Genomic DNA, 15481 nt, shown 5'->3' with positions numbered 1-15481 from the left:
TCAACAAGGGGGCTCAGCCCCCTGAGCCCCCCTTGCTCTACACCCCTGGGTATATGCCCCCTTTGGCGCCATCCCTGCTTGATTATGATGTGAAAATCAACGATATTGGGACACTCCTAAACACAGAATTTACTGGGAGACGTCTAGGGTAAAAAAACACGAAAATTTCTATAACCTTTGAATCGAGAACAATCCAGAGATAGGGGAAAAGTGGAAAAACACCAACTATCTGGAAGAATATCTAAATGATATTAGGGAACGAAAGAAAAAGCATGCCATTAGACAGTGGAAGAGTATACACAGAGACAGGCTTTACATTGGAAATAGGAGAAAGTATTTTCTCTGTTCGACAAATTTTCTTAAACAGTAATATAAAAATATACACTTCAAATTACATTAAGCACATCACAAAAATCAATTTATGTTTAACTGATATAACTTACAATACTAATGAAGTAACTACCGACATTTTTCACCCGATACATATATATATTCAACAATAAAAAAACTAATGCGTAATTTACAAAGAGGAAACTACACAGTCTTGTATAATACAAGTCTCAGCCCAAGTCAATAAGAAATGATACACCTGATTGATCGGAATTGTGCACTACTAACAAGTCCGAACAAATCAGATATCCTGTCTAGCAAGATTTGGATAATAAAAAATCAAAACAAGTAAGTATCAAAGAAACATGTTGATATAGAAAATTCAGAAAACCTTTATTAACCATGGGGACAGTCCAAGAATTCATTGTATCTTTTCCAAAACAAACCTATGTTTGTTGCAATCAATGTATAAGACTTATTAAACTAAGTGAACCATCCTCGTTTACAATGAAGGTTTGTTGCCATGGTTAAATTGAAAACATTTGTTCAACAAATTACAATGCCTCCTTAAAGAAAAAAAAACTTGACATCATTAGAATTCTTTCCACCATCCCCTTTTAAACATTCAGATATCCTTATGATACACTGTGGAATACAAAACCATATATCGTTACCAGACGACTATATGAATGAAAAATACCAAGATTAAATTATATCAATTAATGTGTACTTTTAACTCTACCTATTTAGTTCTACTCTACAATTTCACGCTGAGATTTCCCGTGAAGCTTACATAAAAGCTGCTAGTCATATCTAGTACTTAAAAAAAGTTTAACGTAAGAAAATTAAAATGTTTTTAAACCTATCCTCATATATAATTTGGAACGACCAAGCCAATCTTTTGTGAATTTTGAGGCTGAGATTTTGTAACGTGATTTTTGAAAATCAGAAATAAGGAGTTGGATTTATCAAATGATTTACAAAAACTTATAGAGAAAAATTCAAAAACAGCTGATATATTGTTTGTTTCAGTATAGAAAAGGTCTGTTTGGACTAGAGATTGATGAACTGCATTGGAAAAATATTTTACTGTTATATTCACTAATCAAAATTAAGTCCTCGTACAAGAAAGTATGGGTTTACAAAGGCCTTTGATAATAACAATCATCAGGAACATTCTAATTGGAAATTATAATCGGATCCAAATAATATATGAAGGCTGCTAGCAAAAGTCTAGATCCGTCTATGTGGGTTTGGCATTATCTGCGCAGTGAACTCTGCTTTGACAGGGAAGAATGCAGTCATAATCTGTGACATCTTATTTGCTTACAAAGTATATTGGGCATCTACGGTACATACGACTTTCAAATAAAGAAAACAGAATACACATTTTCATAGATGTGCATTACATGAAAATATATTTTTGTTGATAAGTTAACACCAGAATGTGTTCACGTCAAAAAAATATGGTTTGCTTCAGAAATACATTAAATCTAGAATATTCTCAGTTAACAATTAGACATGAAATGTGGTCTTAGGTTGCAGTCTAAATAAAAAGGAGAAGGTATGGTAAATGTGCAATAAGTCTCCCAGATTAAAATAAAATCTGTTGTGCGTCTCTAAATATCTACCATAAACTTAAATAAAGACAAAATAGTTCCTAATATGAAATCGTTCCCTAACAAAAAATTTTCTCACCCAACTAACGTGATACTAGAAAACTTATCGTTCCGTCTAGTAACTAAGGACTAGATCTTTTTCTTCAGCTCGAAAAACATAGCTCTGGAGCCTCAAAAGAAATTGCATTGAGTGACTAACCCCAATTTTTTAGAAATTGCAACAAAAGCTTTCACCTGTTACAAAAAGTTTCGAGTAATACTTTTCATTTGGTAAGTGATTTTCGTACCGGGGTTACTTCCATACCGGAGCTATTGCCACATCGAAAAGACTTTTGTACCGGGTTGGTTTGGGTACCACTTCCAGTCTAAAAAAAGAATTCCGTGCTGATGGCTAGAAGCTCCAAATCAACCACAACCATACCAGTGTAAGTCTAAGGCCTGTCTGTTTATGTCGAGCAATACGCAGGCCTTAATCACATGACCGAAATATACCAATCATATCTGCACATCGTTACCCATTTGAGTCACCACAGTATCTTTTTCATCTCCTGAAGGAAATTCATTAAGGACCAGGTCTCTTTGGCTCATATTTGAAGTTGAAGGTTGTAACACTGGATGGGCCGGGGGTTTGTAGGATTTGTAGGCTAGCACCAAAAACAAGAATGATAACAGCTTAAAAGAACCGCCCAGTATGTAAAAGTAATACCTGAAAAAAAAACAATCATTGTTAGATGCTAATTAAACAAATAATGATTAAAGCGTAGAAAGAGCGGAAAAGAGAGCATAGTATGCAAATGAGGAAGCAATTGAAGAAAATATCTCGAAATATACTACAATACACAATACATCATGAATTGAAAGATCAAAAAGGGGAAAACAGTGCAAATAGGATGTTCGCCAGATTTTATTGGAAGAACTGAATCGCAGGACAGCATATAGAATTGTAAACGATAAGCAAGAATACATATCAATACAAAAAAATGACCTCATTAATCAGGATATAGACTTTTTTTAAAAACTATTTTAAAAAGGCACGAGACTCAAAATTGGTCAAAACTTGAGAACAAATTAAGATGAAGCTGAGGCTGAGCTTCTGTAAAATGTAATTTTGAACAATGTTCTATCTCGTAGGAGGTTTTGCCATCTAAGGGTGCTTTTTCGTTGAATTTTCAAACCTGTCGGCAAATAAAATACGTCTCACACACTTTATTGGCAAATGAGACCTGAACACACCATGGGGCACACTAGAAGCAATTGCACTGTTTACACTCTAATAAATTAAGTACAAAATAAGAACAATCCAGCTTCAAATTTTCGAAAAAAATAAGAATGGCCAGCCTGAACTTCAATTTACTGGTTCTTATAAAAAGAGACCTTACAGCGGCTGTACTGGTCACTCAGTTTAGTGGTGGTTGTAATGGTGGACATGTAATGGTCGGAGACCAGTTTTCTCATATCGTGGTGCTTGAGTTTTGAACCACTTGACTTCGGGTGTTTAATAGACATCAGGCATTTAAAATAATTTATATTGCAAATGCTCTATTTTTATCTAGTTCTGTAATTAGAACAGGGTTTTTACCAGCACCTAAAGCAGTCCCTTTTGACTGACGGGGCAGCCGTGAATGAAGAACATAAAACCAAAAATGAAATAAAAGTTCTCATGGTGTTAGCAAAGTGACCAGTGAGCTGTGGTTGTTGCTAGGCAGCAGGAAGTAACCACAACTAGTTTTCACCTCAGTGTGGGAAATCTTAGTTTACAGCAACTGCCAAACCTTAAATGAAAGTTGTTGCAATTGGCTGAACTGGTCTATTAAAAAGCAGTTGTGTTTTCAAAGTTCATTTTACTTCGCCCTAGTCTTCACTTTAGCAAAGAAAATCTGATATCAATGATGCTCTTCTGTCTTAGTATTGGTTGCTATTCAAAAACAAGAAAAACTTGAATTAAAATGAATGAAGATTGCTGTTAACAGTTTGTGTGAAGGCTATTCCGCAACCGGCATGCTTTGCGAATATATTTCAAAACGGCCTAATGCCGTAGTGCGTGAAAATACCAAATACAGTCCTTTTATCCTGTACCGCAACGCTGTCCTAATCCTCTATCCTCTATCCTAAACAGCTACCGCAAAGCATGTCGGTAGTGCAAGAGCCTTTAAGGGGGCTCTTTGTCATGGAGACACAGTTGCTTATGCTTCGGTTAACAAGGTGGGAGGTTTTAAGCCCAAACAGGCAAAAAATCCAAAAATTAACACAAAAAAGAACTTTAAAATATGACCTAACTATTACCTAAAAAGAGCGTTATCATACTCCAGGCAGTTTCTGCTCTCGCCACTACCACAGCTGTCAATTTGCCAGAGTATACAAGCTTTATCTACCAATTTACCAAACAGTATAGGTCCAGGAATGAAACCAAGAAATCGTATGAGAACCTGCTGAAATCCCAAAGCAAGAGAGGATTGGCTCTCTGGCACAACTCTGCAATAAAAAGTAATTTGTTCACAGAATAGTTGACAATGGTTCTGCTGGACGGAGAGTAACTACGGTAACATTATCATATATATGTCCGGGAATTGCAGCTATAACCTATCTTGCTTAAATGTTACCATCGTTTTTTGTGTGGCCTCTACCTCATTGACGATTAAATAAAGATATTTTCAGCATACTCTGAAAAAATGTGACGAAACACGATAAGAGAAATTGCCTGCAAAATAGAGGTTGTGTTTCTATTCTAAAACAAAGGTTTGTGAAAATTAACCAGCTAAAATGGCAAAATACATTTTAAAAAACCATTTCGAAAGATAAAAAATTAAATGAAAAGAATACTTGACTTACCGAAAGGTAGCTTCGATCAAAGGCACGTTATTCAAAAACGTGCAAAACATGGTGAGTAGAAAAGTTGCCATAAACAAATACATCAAACCACATTCTGAGTAGCATCCGCCCTTTTCTGCCACATCTATGTCATCTGGGAAACAGGTACAGTTGAAGTATTTCTAAAACGCAAAAATAAATTAATAGAAAGGAACTCTAGACGTCAAATTGACATTACTGTCAGAACTGTCTTCTCTCTCACACTTCGAAAAAATGTCAGGGAAAAATGAAACAGCGACAATGATAATTATCGTGGCAGATGGTCAGTCATTTTCTACAAAAAAATAATACAGAATAGCATTGTGGGAGAATATGTGACAAAGGTGCTCGCTACTCAAAATAATTTTGAGGCAGTTCAGCCCCTGTTACAGAAGGGGACAGGCTTTAAAATTCTGCAAACAAAAGATTGGTGGGCAGTTTGTTGCATTGCTTACCTCTATATAATTAAGTTGAGATACCTTTTATAAGAATGGGGAAAACAGGCTTTCAAAAGTTAATCATATCTCTGGGGATGTTGCAAAGTTTGAGGGATCTAACTCTGAGCCAAAATTGACACGTATGAATAGAAACAAAATATCCAGTGAAGAGGTAAAATTTGATTTAGTTTCTTCCAAACGTGGCACAGTGTCTTCAAATGCTCATGGTTCCAAATTTTCTAAGGCCTGTTGAGGTTTTTTTGGTCACACATGAAAATGTACGACAACCAATCAGCGAATATGCTGTAAAAAACGGTCTCTAGCCTAAACATGACTGTATGTTGTCATAATCATTTGAAGATTGAATAGAGAGGACTACGTACCGTTCCAATTGTATTTTCTTTAGCACACCCAGCATGGCATGGTGAATAGTACATTGCTTGGTTAGACTTAGTGCAGATTGGCTTGTATGTGTGACTGCAAGAGCAGTTGGTACGACAGACAGAATGGATGCCACTAGTTGACTGCCTAATGGACAAAACAATCAACAATATATTTTCGGGCACAGTTTTTATCAAATGCGCAATAGAGATAGTGGCATGCTACAATGCTGGACCCAGGTTGCGATAAACACCTAAAACATACGAGGTGATTCGTGTATTGTCTACCCCCTGCCACCGTGAATTGCCAAAAGCAATTCTTCCAGACCTTTCAAACAAACGTTTACTGAAAAGGCTTTTTAAGACCGATCGATTAAGGCAGTCATCGGATTGATCATATTTTTATTTGTATGCTGACCGTATATCAGCCTAAAGTACGGTAAAGAACAGAACGACTTTTTATTGATAGTTAGAAAAACCGACGTAAAAAAAAATTATTACTTAATGCTACCTTCATTTAAACCTTGGATGAAATAAATAAGTCCTTATACTAGAATTTTCCGCTAGGATTCTATGAAAATGACAACCGCTTTATTTAATTAAGGTCGTGCCAGGGTTGTTTTTTTAAAAAGACTACTGCAATCCTGTGCAACAAGCAAGTAGGATCATAGGGCCTAAAAAGCGAACTCTTGGAATCCTAGCCCCTTTATACTCCAATGATTAAGAACAAAAGGAATCATTGGTAACGAAAAAGGCTTTACCCTAAATGAACACTGGACTAGGACCATGTCCAAAGTTAAAGGCACGGCCCTTCCACTATAGAATTTTTCTAACTCGCACACTTATTAACGTTACTAAAAATTAACAGCTCTAGAGTTTTTTCACCAAGCAAACAACATGATCAGGCCCTTAAAAAGGCAAATTATACGTTTGGAAGGCTTCGTGGGAGGCAGTGCTGACCTGATTGGAATAAATAGAACCGACTCTGAAAATAAATCCTATAAAACATCAAAAACGACCAGCGCCATTGCTTTGTTGGGAACTTCCAACGGAACACAGTAGAAAAGAGGAAAAGGCACTACACTAACTCCTGCTAATTAAAAATTAAAAATCGCTACGTCTTTTCAATTTCGCTCGTAAGAAATGTGTATTTACATTGAATTCATTGGTTAAATGCCATAGTCTGTGGAATTTATAATATAGGTACCGCCAAAGTCTCACCACAAATATGGATTCATCAAACCCAATCAATCGAAAGAACAAAGCACTTTGGGGAGATTTATGAATAAATCAAGTGAAGCAGCAATGTCTTCCAAAAGCTGGGCGCAGGGGCGTACCTTGACGATTTGGAGTGGAGGGGGGGAGGGGTGGTATAATCGGGTAAATTTACCGACCAAAATTCAACTCTTGCTAGTCAATGTATAAATTATTTTACAGTTACATATATATTGTGAATTTCAACTGTTTTGATCACAATCAATATGATCTTGTCAACTACGGGCAAATGAGATCCTTTCACGTGCTATCAAGATACGCATCTACCGACAATCCATAACATTTACCGACCATCCGTAAAATTTACCGACCAACTTTCCAAAAGTGGGAGGGTGTACTATCCCCCACACCCCACGGTAGGTACGCCCCTGGCTGGGCAAACAGAGATTTCAAGCAAGACTAGTGTAATGCAAAGGCTGGGCCGACCTCACAATTTGCAAACAACCTCATTCTACAAGGTCTAGCATGCTGAGACGCGTACTAACTTTGTCTCTGCGCTTAGCGTAATGCAGAGAAAAACAACGATCTGAAGCATGATGTAAGTTTGGCCGCAGAATGTTTCCAAGAGTGGCTACCCTTACAGAATATGTCTCCCAAAAACTGGAAATATCCGTTAAGACTGTTATTCTGCTGAAAACAGTTTAAATGATCCTGACACGAGAATAACCTGCTTTTGTGCCGAGAATAAAATAGGGGTTGCAAACGTTAGGACTTGCAAGGGCATTGATATTCAGATTTGGGGAAAGAAAATCTACGTGAATTTATGGTTTAATGGGAGGTCTTTGTATAGGTCAAATTTCCAGATGTCGAGAGATTCAGGAGGATAGCCAGAGAAAGGCGTATAAACAAGGGAAAAGAATACCAGTACTTTCAAAATAGCAAAGGGCCTCTTGCGAAAAATGTTGCAAAAACAATAGCAAAAGTAGAAATTGGCTACTTTTCGGCATTAACAAGGGGGAGCCCAGCCCCTAAGCCCCTTGCACTACACCCCTGAACGAGCAAAAATCTTCAAGTGCGTGAGGCAGCCCCCCGTCATGTCGTCAAAATGCATGCGCAATAACTATTTCGCTCCTAAAGCATGCTGTTTGACGACAAGACGGAGAGCTGCCCAACTCACTAAAAGACTTTTCCTGTTCGTATCTCCAAAAAACTTCCTTATACAATGAACAACACCCTTGCATAAAGACTGTGAATAAAAGAGATTATCTATGTCTATCATAAATTCCAGTCCCAAAGTAACAAGGAAATCACTTACTCTCCTCGATAGGCAACGTTGACTCCGTAGATTTTCTTTGTTCCACATCCAATAAAGATGGCAGCTGTAGCGACAAAGGCCAAGAAGGAAAACACCATTGACATTTTTAATGTTTTCTTGCAATTCCATTTGTACTTTTTCATCAAAAAGCCACCGAGAAAGATTCCACCACCGACTCCAGGAACCACTACGAGGCCAGTATAAAATGAGGCCGTAGATGATGAAACAAAGTATTGCGACTCAAAAAACTTTGGAAGAAATGTTGAAAATCCTCCCGTGGTTAAACCTTCAGTAGTTACTGCCAAACTGGTAAACATGAAGCATTTATTTAGCATTAAGGCCTTAATAGCAGGCAAAAGTGATTTAAAATTCGTGTTCAACACATTGGTTTCCAAAACAGTATCTTCTAGATTTTTCTTTTCCACTCTTATGTTCTCAGTAGCTTTGAATTCTTGTGGAAAGCCAAGTATTGGAAGGCAGACAAGAAGAAACAAACCACAACCAAAAAGATAGCCAATCCACCATGCTCCCACCCATATGCTGTCATTTGGAGTCAGATTTGAGCCTTCTGGCTACAAAGAGAATATAAATAAATTTCAGAGTAAACGCAGGTTTTGCGGTACAATGAGATGGAGGTTAAGTCTTAGAATAACGGAAAAGAAATTAATAATTTGAATTTCACTTGCTAGCTGGACTTGCCAGCTTCTCTCCGAATATTCCATACAGTAGTCCGAATAAAGAGAGAGACGGCATGTAGTTAGGCTGCGTCACAGAACATAACTGAGAAGGTCCTAAGTTGGCTAGGATGTAACAAGACCGGTTTCATGTCAACAATAACATTTTGGCGCTCCCGATATGATGTTATGGAATATTCTCTCGCCAACAACCTTCCCCATTGGGAAACTGGGTAATCCTAAACTTAGACCCTTAGCTATGGTTTTATCAACCAACACCAATGTTGATGTTGATGATGTTGATTATCAGTGGCCTCAAGGCCGGGCTGTTCAGCGTCGGCCATACTACCCGGTTCTTAAATTTTTCACGCCGGTTGACTTTACTTATTTTAATACCTTTAATATCTATGTCCCGGTAAAATACAACATGGGTTAGGATGATTTTGAAGAGCTTAATGTCTCTGCACTGCCATTAGAGATTTCGCAACTGCAACCCCTATTTCCTTTCATTACTCTGTATAGCAGGCTTAAAAGTTTATCATGCAATAATTTATAAATGGATTATAGGCAAGTCGCTAAATAAACGGTGTTTGGATACATCTGACTTGGCTTTCAGATCTATTGGTAAAGAACTTACTTTGGCCATCCAAGGGTAAATATGGACTATTTACTTGTGCTTAACATGAAAGGGCAAGACATACCTTGTGCAATAGGAGGAAAAAATTACTCCAAGGAATCTTGTACACCTTTGGTGAATATTCCTTTATCTGAAAATCCCTGGAAATCTTTCTGCTTTCATGGAAATCTCGTACGCTATTCGCAAGAGTGAATTGCCCCTTACAATAAACATAAATGACATGATGACCAGTGGCGGAAATTCAGTGGGGTTAAGGGGGCTCTGGCCTACGATTTTCTGACAAGATAACATCTTTGATGGAACATCAATCGTTTGTTAATTAGACGGTGAAAGCCCGAATTTTCCGACATGAATGCTGACTGGGGAGGGGGGCTGAATCACCATGCCCCCATTATTCCCACCACTGATGATGCATAAATCATGCTGGAAGGGACGATGAGAAAGATGAAAGAAGGCTATAAAGTTAATGATGATGTTACGATAGACAATATAACCTAGAATGCCATTCATCATCTTTCAGTTCTTTTGTGTATTCTAATTATTAATAATTTAAGAGTTCCTATTGTTTTTTATATCATCCTGTCATAAGATTAATCCGAATTCAGTATTTCTTCGTATCGTAATATCACCTTCCACTTCAACTGTGGGAATGTACACCCAGTGTAACCATAGTCGTAATATTCTATTGACTATGGCGTAAACAAGCCTGGTGACCTGTTTTCTTCCCGGGGGAAAGCAGGTAGAAATTGATAGAGTAGGGGCAGCAAAATTTTGCTAGTAGGGGTTCAGATTCCGTGCCAAAAAGGAAACTGACGACTCACTGTGGTAAAAAATCTGAGCTTGTAGGGGACGTGATAAAATTGGAACGTAAATATTTTCTACTAAATAAATTTTCGATTGCTTTTGTTTTGCCAATGCTTACAAATGAATTGCAGTGATGAAAATGAACTGAAGAGAATGAAAATGAACTGAAGTGAATGAAAATTAACTGAAGTGAAGGAAAGTGAACTGAAGTGAATGAAAGTGAACTGAATTGGATTAAACTGATGTGGATGTGATGCTGGTGATGGACATAACATCGATGATACGGACGATCGATCGTAAGGTCACAATTTTCTACGGAACGCTGATCGCTGGAATTCGCCATTTTTTTATCGTATCAAAATCAGCATTTGAATAGAAATCGTGAAATTTCATCCTCCAGGAATCTAATTTTAGCAAAGCAGAAATCGGACCTGACCGCAGACTCTTATCACCTGATTAAACAAACATGTAAACCTTTGTTTACGACGGGAATTGTTTTTGAAAAGTGATTATTCATTTGTTCCTTTCTATTCATGTTTCTTTCTATTTGATTTTTCGAATGCACAGAAGCCAGCTGAATAGAAATACTTACCACCCGCAAAGAAAAGTTTCAGAAATAAACAATTTCCCTCTGCAGACAGGCAGAATATTTTGAAAAGAAGATAACAAAAGCAAAAATTTACCTGCTGCATGTCAACATAGGTGTTCAGTATAGGTTTTCCAATCAAGTATCCAATTGCAGGTCCAAAGGCGGCAAAAGCATACATAATTCCAATATATAAACTACTTTGGCCCCTCTTGGTACTTTCACTCAAGTGACTTGGCCCTAGAATATATATCGGCGTTGCACCAATTCCCATAGTTAAATAGGCCAGGCAAAATACTGCTAAATAATACCAAGCTCCACCTTTGCAATCGCTTGATTCCGATGGTTGGGCTTGGTACGTTGCATTTTGTAAACACCAGTCTGTATCCCTTACCACGCCAGCGTGGTAATCCCCAACCAGATAGTGAGGTACAGAGGCAATAAAACATCCAACAGCTAGTGCGATTGCACCAAGGCCTAGGCATAATGGTTTGCGTTTGTGGCCAAAGAAACTAACAAAAATCGACGATACACCGTAGGCTGTATCGTAAGAGCTGGAAAGTGCTCCTGCTTGAATGCTCGTAAAACCAAATCTCGTTTGTATTGACGTGATTATAATGCTCGAAACACCAGTTATGATCATACCTTGAGTAACGACAAGCGTGCACAAAAAGAAAAGGAAAACAACAGGCCTGTTGAGGAACTGCAAGTTTTTGATATAAATCCCAAGGCAGCCATATTTCTTTTCAGGGTTCTTGATACAATTTGATTTACGTTTCTCCTTCAGTTCTTCCACGCCATTCATCTTCAAACTGTTGTTATTGTGCAGCCCCGTCCGATCGACGATAATTGACGGACATAAGCCGTGAGTAGATTTAGGTATACGAGGCATTTCTGACGCAATTTGTATTTGATTAATAACTAATTCATTCTCTCAAACTACAATAAGGTATTTTGTTTTGTGAGTGCTGCAAAAGCGTTGTCGATGACTGGTCAACCGTTTCACGTTTCCTTAACAACGCCAGTAGGGGGGATACTTCCGTGATATGTTGATTTACAGATGTCAGATTTTCAGGCAAAATTCACGTAAGATGGCACATGGCTCGAAAGCCCCTATGGGCTATTTCCATGTGTCATTCAGCTATAACTTTATAGATACAAATAATTATTTTAAATATCTTAACCTTATGTATTGAAGTATAACTGAAATTGTATCTTGATAAATTGTTTGACTAGATCAGTATATTGAAATTAAGCTGAGAATACACATGAAAATTGAAATTGAAATTGAAATTGTCGTCAAATTACGGCATACCGGGCTCCGTCTTTCCAATCGGTACTTCCGTGTCTGCAGAATCAGATTCAGAATCAGATTCAGATTCGCGTTCGCGAGTAGGTTGAAGATAAGATAAAGGGCCCAGTCGTCTCAAATATAACTGGCAACAAAATCTAATTCCTATTACAGATATCACCATACTAGTAGCTAGTATTTACAACAAAAATCAGTTGAATATCTGTTCTCGTTTTTCTGGAAAAACGGGGTTTATACCGACCGTTAGCTCCTCTGCGTAAAGGGGAAAAACTGATGAGGGCGGGGGATAATAAAAATGTTCTGAACGACATCATATAACAGAGCTCACGCCACTGGGAAGCCGTGGTTGCCATGTCCCCCACCACTTTTTTGCAAATCAAATAGTTTTAAAGCTGCAGTAAAAGGGGAAAAAAGCCTTGCCCCCTACTTTTGCTAGCCTTGCCCCCCCCCCCCACTTTCAAATTCGTGGCGTGGGCCTTATATAAATAACTTTTTTAAAAAACATTTTGGCTTTTTTCAAGCTCACTTTGAGAAAGGAACAAGGACCACGGAGTATATTATAGATCGGGGGGGGCTAAAACCCCCGTAGCCCCCCGCTTCCACGAAAACTTTGTAAAAATGCTTCGTTTATTTCAGTTTTTAGCTTATTTCAGCCACAACCTTTTTTAACATAAAAGATCTGAAAGCACTATAAAGATAGGTCAAGCAATGGTAGATAAGAGCAAAAAGGGAGATTTCTGGAACATAACTAGCAATAATGTGGATGGATCGCCACCAAATTAAAAACCACGAGTGACGATTGCCTCTTGCTCCTCCCTAGCGCTCTTGAACTTTCCGCATTTTGGACCGAATCATGGCAAGTGACTGCTACGCCAAATTGATCTATTGCTACGCCAAATCGATCAGTTGCTACGCCAAATTGATCTGTTGCTACTCCAAATTGATCTGTTGCTACGCCAAATTGATCTGTTGCTACGCCAAATTGATCTGTTGCCACACCAAAAGGTACGCCAAAAGGTACGCCAAAAGGTACGCCAACCCTACGCCAAAAGGTACGCCAATGGCGTAGGCCGCGTTTGTCACAACCCCATCAAATTTGAGTGCACACCTTCGTACAACGTTTGATAACAATTTTGAAATAAAAGGGAACAAAAAATTTTTACAGGGCCCCCTACATACCTTCTATCGTATAGCAACAATTCTATAAGAGCACCAGACGAGCAAAAAAGTTGTCAAATTTAAGACCAAGCCCAGGTACTATAAAACGTCTAATTACGTACGCCTTTCTATTAGCATGACCTTTAAAATAGTATAAATCATAAAGTCCTCGTGGCAGTGTAGGCAAAGCTCATCTGTACACGCTTTTGGCATTCAAAATAGGGAATATCATTTCCGAAAAGTTAATGACAAGGTATACATTTTTCTAACTATATCATATAACAAACCTGCATACTACACATCAAATAGCAAAATATTTTCCCTGGTCTGAATTTCTTTTATTTACGCTCTAAAGATTCAAGAACAGATCAACCCCCAGCATCAAAAAGTTTTAGAAAATTAGGAGCATGCAGTCTGAACCTCAATTTGCTAGTTCCTTATATGAAAGTGTACTTAATTGTGAAACAATTTCATACATGTATACAACATTGCTCCATGTGGCTATGCATTCGTATCTTACACCTAAAAGTATAGAAACGAGTAAAGAAAGGCACGTCATTTGAGATGTAATGCTCTTCCTGTTTATCAATTCTGCTATGAAAAAGCAATACCGAATACTGCATTTCCTTTTCCTATATGTGTAATCTCATGATGATGCATACGGGACCACTACAAAGATGTTAGTACAAAGACAATGTCTACATCATACACAACAAATGTTGTTCTTAAGAATAGGATTGACTCCTGTCTGAGTTTATTTAACTTGTACTCATTGACCGAGATACAACGTTTTGTTTAGGGGGGAGGGGGGCAGCCCTGATAAACAAGTGTAAAAAAAGCTATATTTTACAAAATGAAAGTATTTTGCTCATACTACTTCAGTTCTTTGAAGGGGCCCAAGGCCCCCTGGCCTCCCCGGTATCTCGGTCCTTACTTCTACTATAGAGACTTTTAAAACAAATTAAGAACAGTTTCAAAGTTTTTGAAAAACTAAGAGCACAAAACTGAAATTCAATTTCCTGACTTCTTACATAAAAGACAGTGCCTGAAACATCGTTTGCATGAAAACTATTGCATATTGAATCAAATCTGTAATTTTTGATTCATATTTTGCATGAATTCAGAAACGTTATTACAAAGTTAAGAGATGAAGTAATAACCTAAAATGAATTTACCCCGGAATCATCTTGCAAAAATTTGACTCCCGTAAGTAGCCCGTAGAAAATTTTCCAACGCTCATTGGTGATTGTAGCCAAGTAAACTGGGTTCCAGAGCGTCAGGTGTATCAAATGGGGGGCGGGTCCTATTTCTTCGACGCCCCACTTGCTACACTCGACGCGCTGGAACACCGGGTAGTAGCCAGGGTGCCAGACACTTTCAATATAAAATAACTGAGTCTCAGTGGCGGAAATTGCGGGGTGTGGGGTGCAACCACCCCTTGGTCTTGATAATCTATCGGTTTTGTCGGTAAATTATGTCATTTGTCGCCAAATTTGCCTGCTTTTGTGGACATTGCCCCCCAGACTTGAAAAATGAATTTCCGCCACAGGTGAGTCTGGTACCATTGGGACGGTGATTTGCGCTCATCTCCTAAATCCTCAAAGCACTCACTTCCTTCCATTCTGTAAAATAATTCCTCGCAGATTAAACTCTGACCCTACAAAGTTGTTTTGGGGGAGAAGGGATGCAGAGTGGACTTTATAAGAAGAATGCTGACAAGGTTTTCACAAGAACTAAGCTGGGAATCATAGAAGTAGCAGTCATTCCCCCTGGAACTCGATGAAATATTAATCTGCGGTTTGCAAACATGAAAAGATGTATAAAAGTCGATAGGATTACTAGTTGCAGACTGTCTCGTTATTATGTCTTTTACTAGTAGGAACATAATGTAGAATTAAATGTTAATCGTTTGCAGATGAGAAGCTTGTCATTTTTCTATAGGTAGCAACTATTGACAGAGACGCCTAGAGGATGAATGAGATGGGGTTAGGACATAGGCGCTCTAGTGATGCGAGGGCAGCACGGGGCAGCACAGGGGCAGCACGGGGGCAGCACGGGGCAGCACGGGGGCAGCAAAATGCCCTTTTCAAGAAATTGGTCCATATAATTCATATAGCAATACTGATTCATATAAATACTTTCAATGCCAATAAATCTAGGTTTCAAG

At 38.2% G+C, this 15481-nt stretch overlaps 1 protein-coding gene across 1 annotated transcript; it reads right to left on the bottom strand.

Annotated features, from left to right (window-relative positions):
- Positions 1-43: 43 nt before the first annotated feature.
- Positions 44-12601, bottom strand: LOC135690091 (solute carrier organic anion transporter family member 4C1). Its single transcript, XM_065207553.2, has 6 exons — positions 10942-12601; positions 8144-8715; positions 5617-5761; positions 4779-4939; positions 4233-4421; positions 44-2655 (listed from the first exon to the last, which is right to left on the bottom strand). The coding sequence occupies exons 1-6, from the start codon at positions 11734-11736 to the stop codon at positions 2445-2447; spliced, it is 2073 nt and encodes a 690-aa protein (XP_065063625.2). The 5' UTR covers positions 11737-12601; the 3' UTR covers positions 44-2444.
- Positions 12602-15481: the final 2880 nt, after the last annotated feature.

Source organism: Rhopilema esculentum, chromosome 5, assembly GCF_057945365.1.
Source record: "Rhopilema esculentum isolate cy_ngs chromosome 5, ASM5794536v1, whole genome shotgun sequence".
Lineage (NCBI taxonomy): Eukaryota > Metazoa > Cnidaria > Scyphozoa > Rhizostomeae > Rhizostomatidae > Rhopilema > Rhopilema esculentum.
This window is presented reverse-complemented; position numbering and strand designations above follow the sequence as displayed.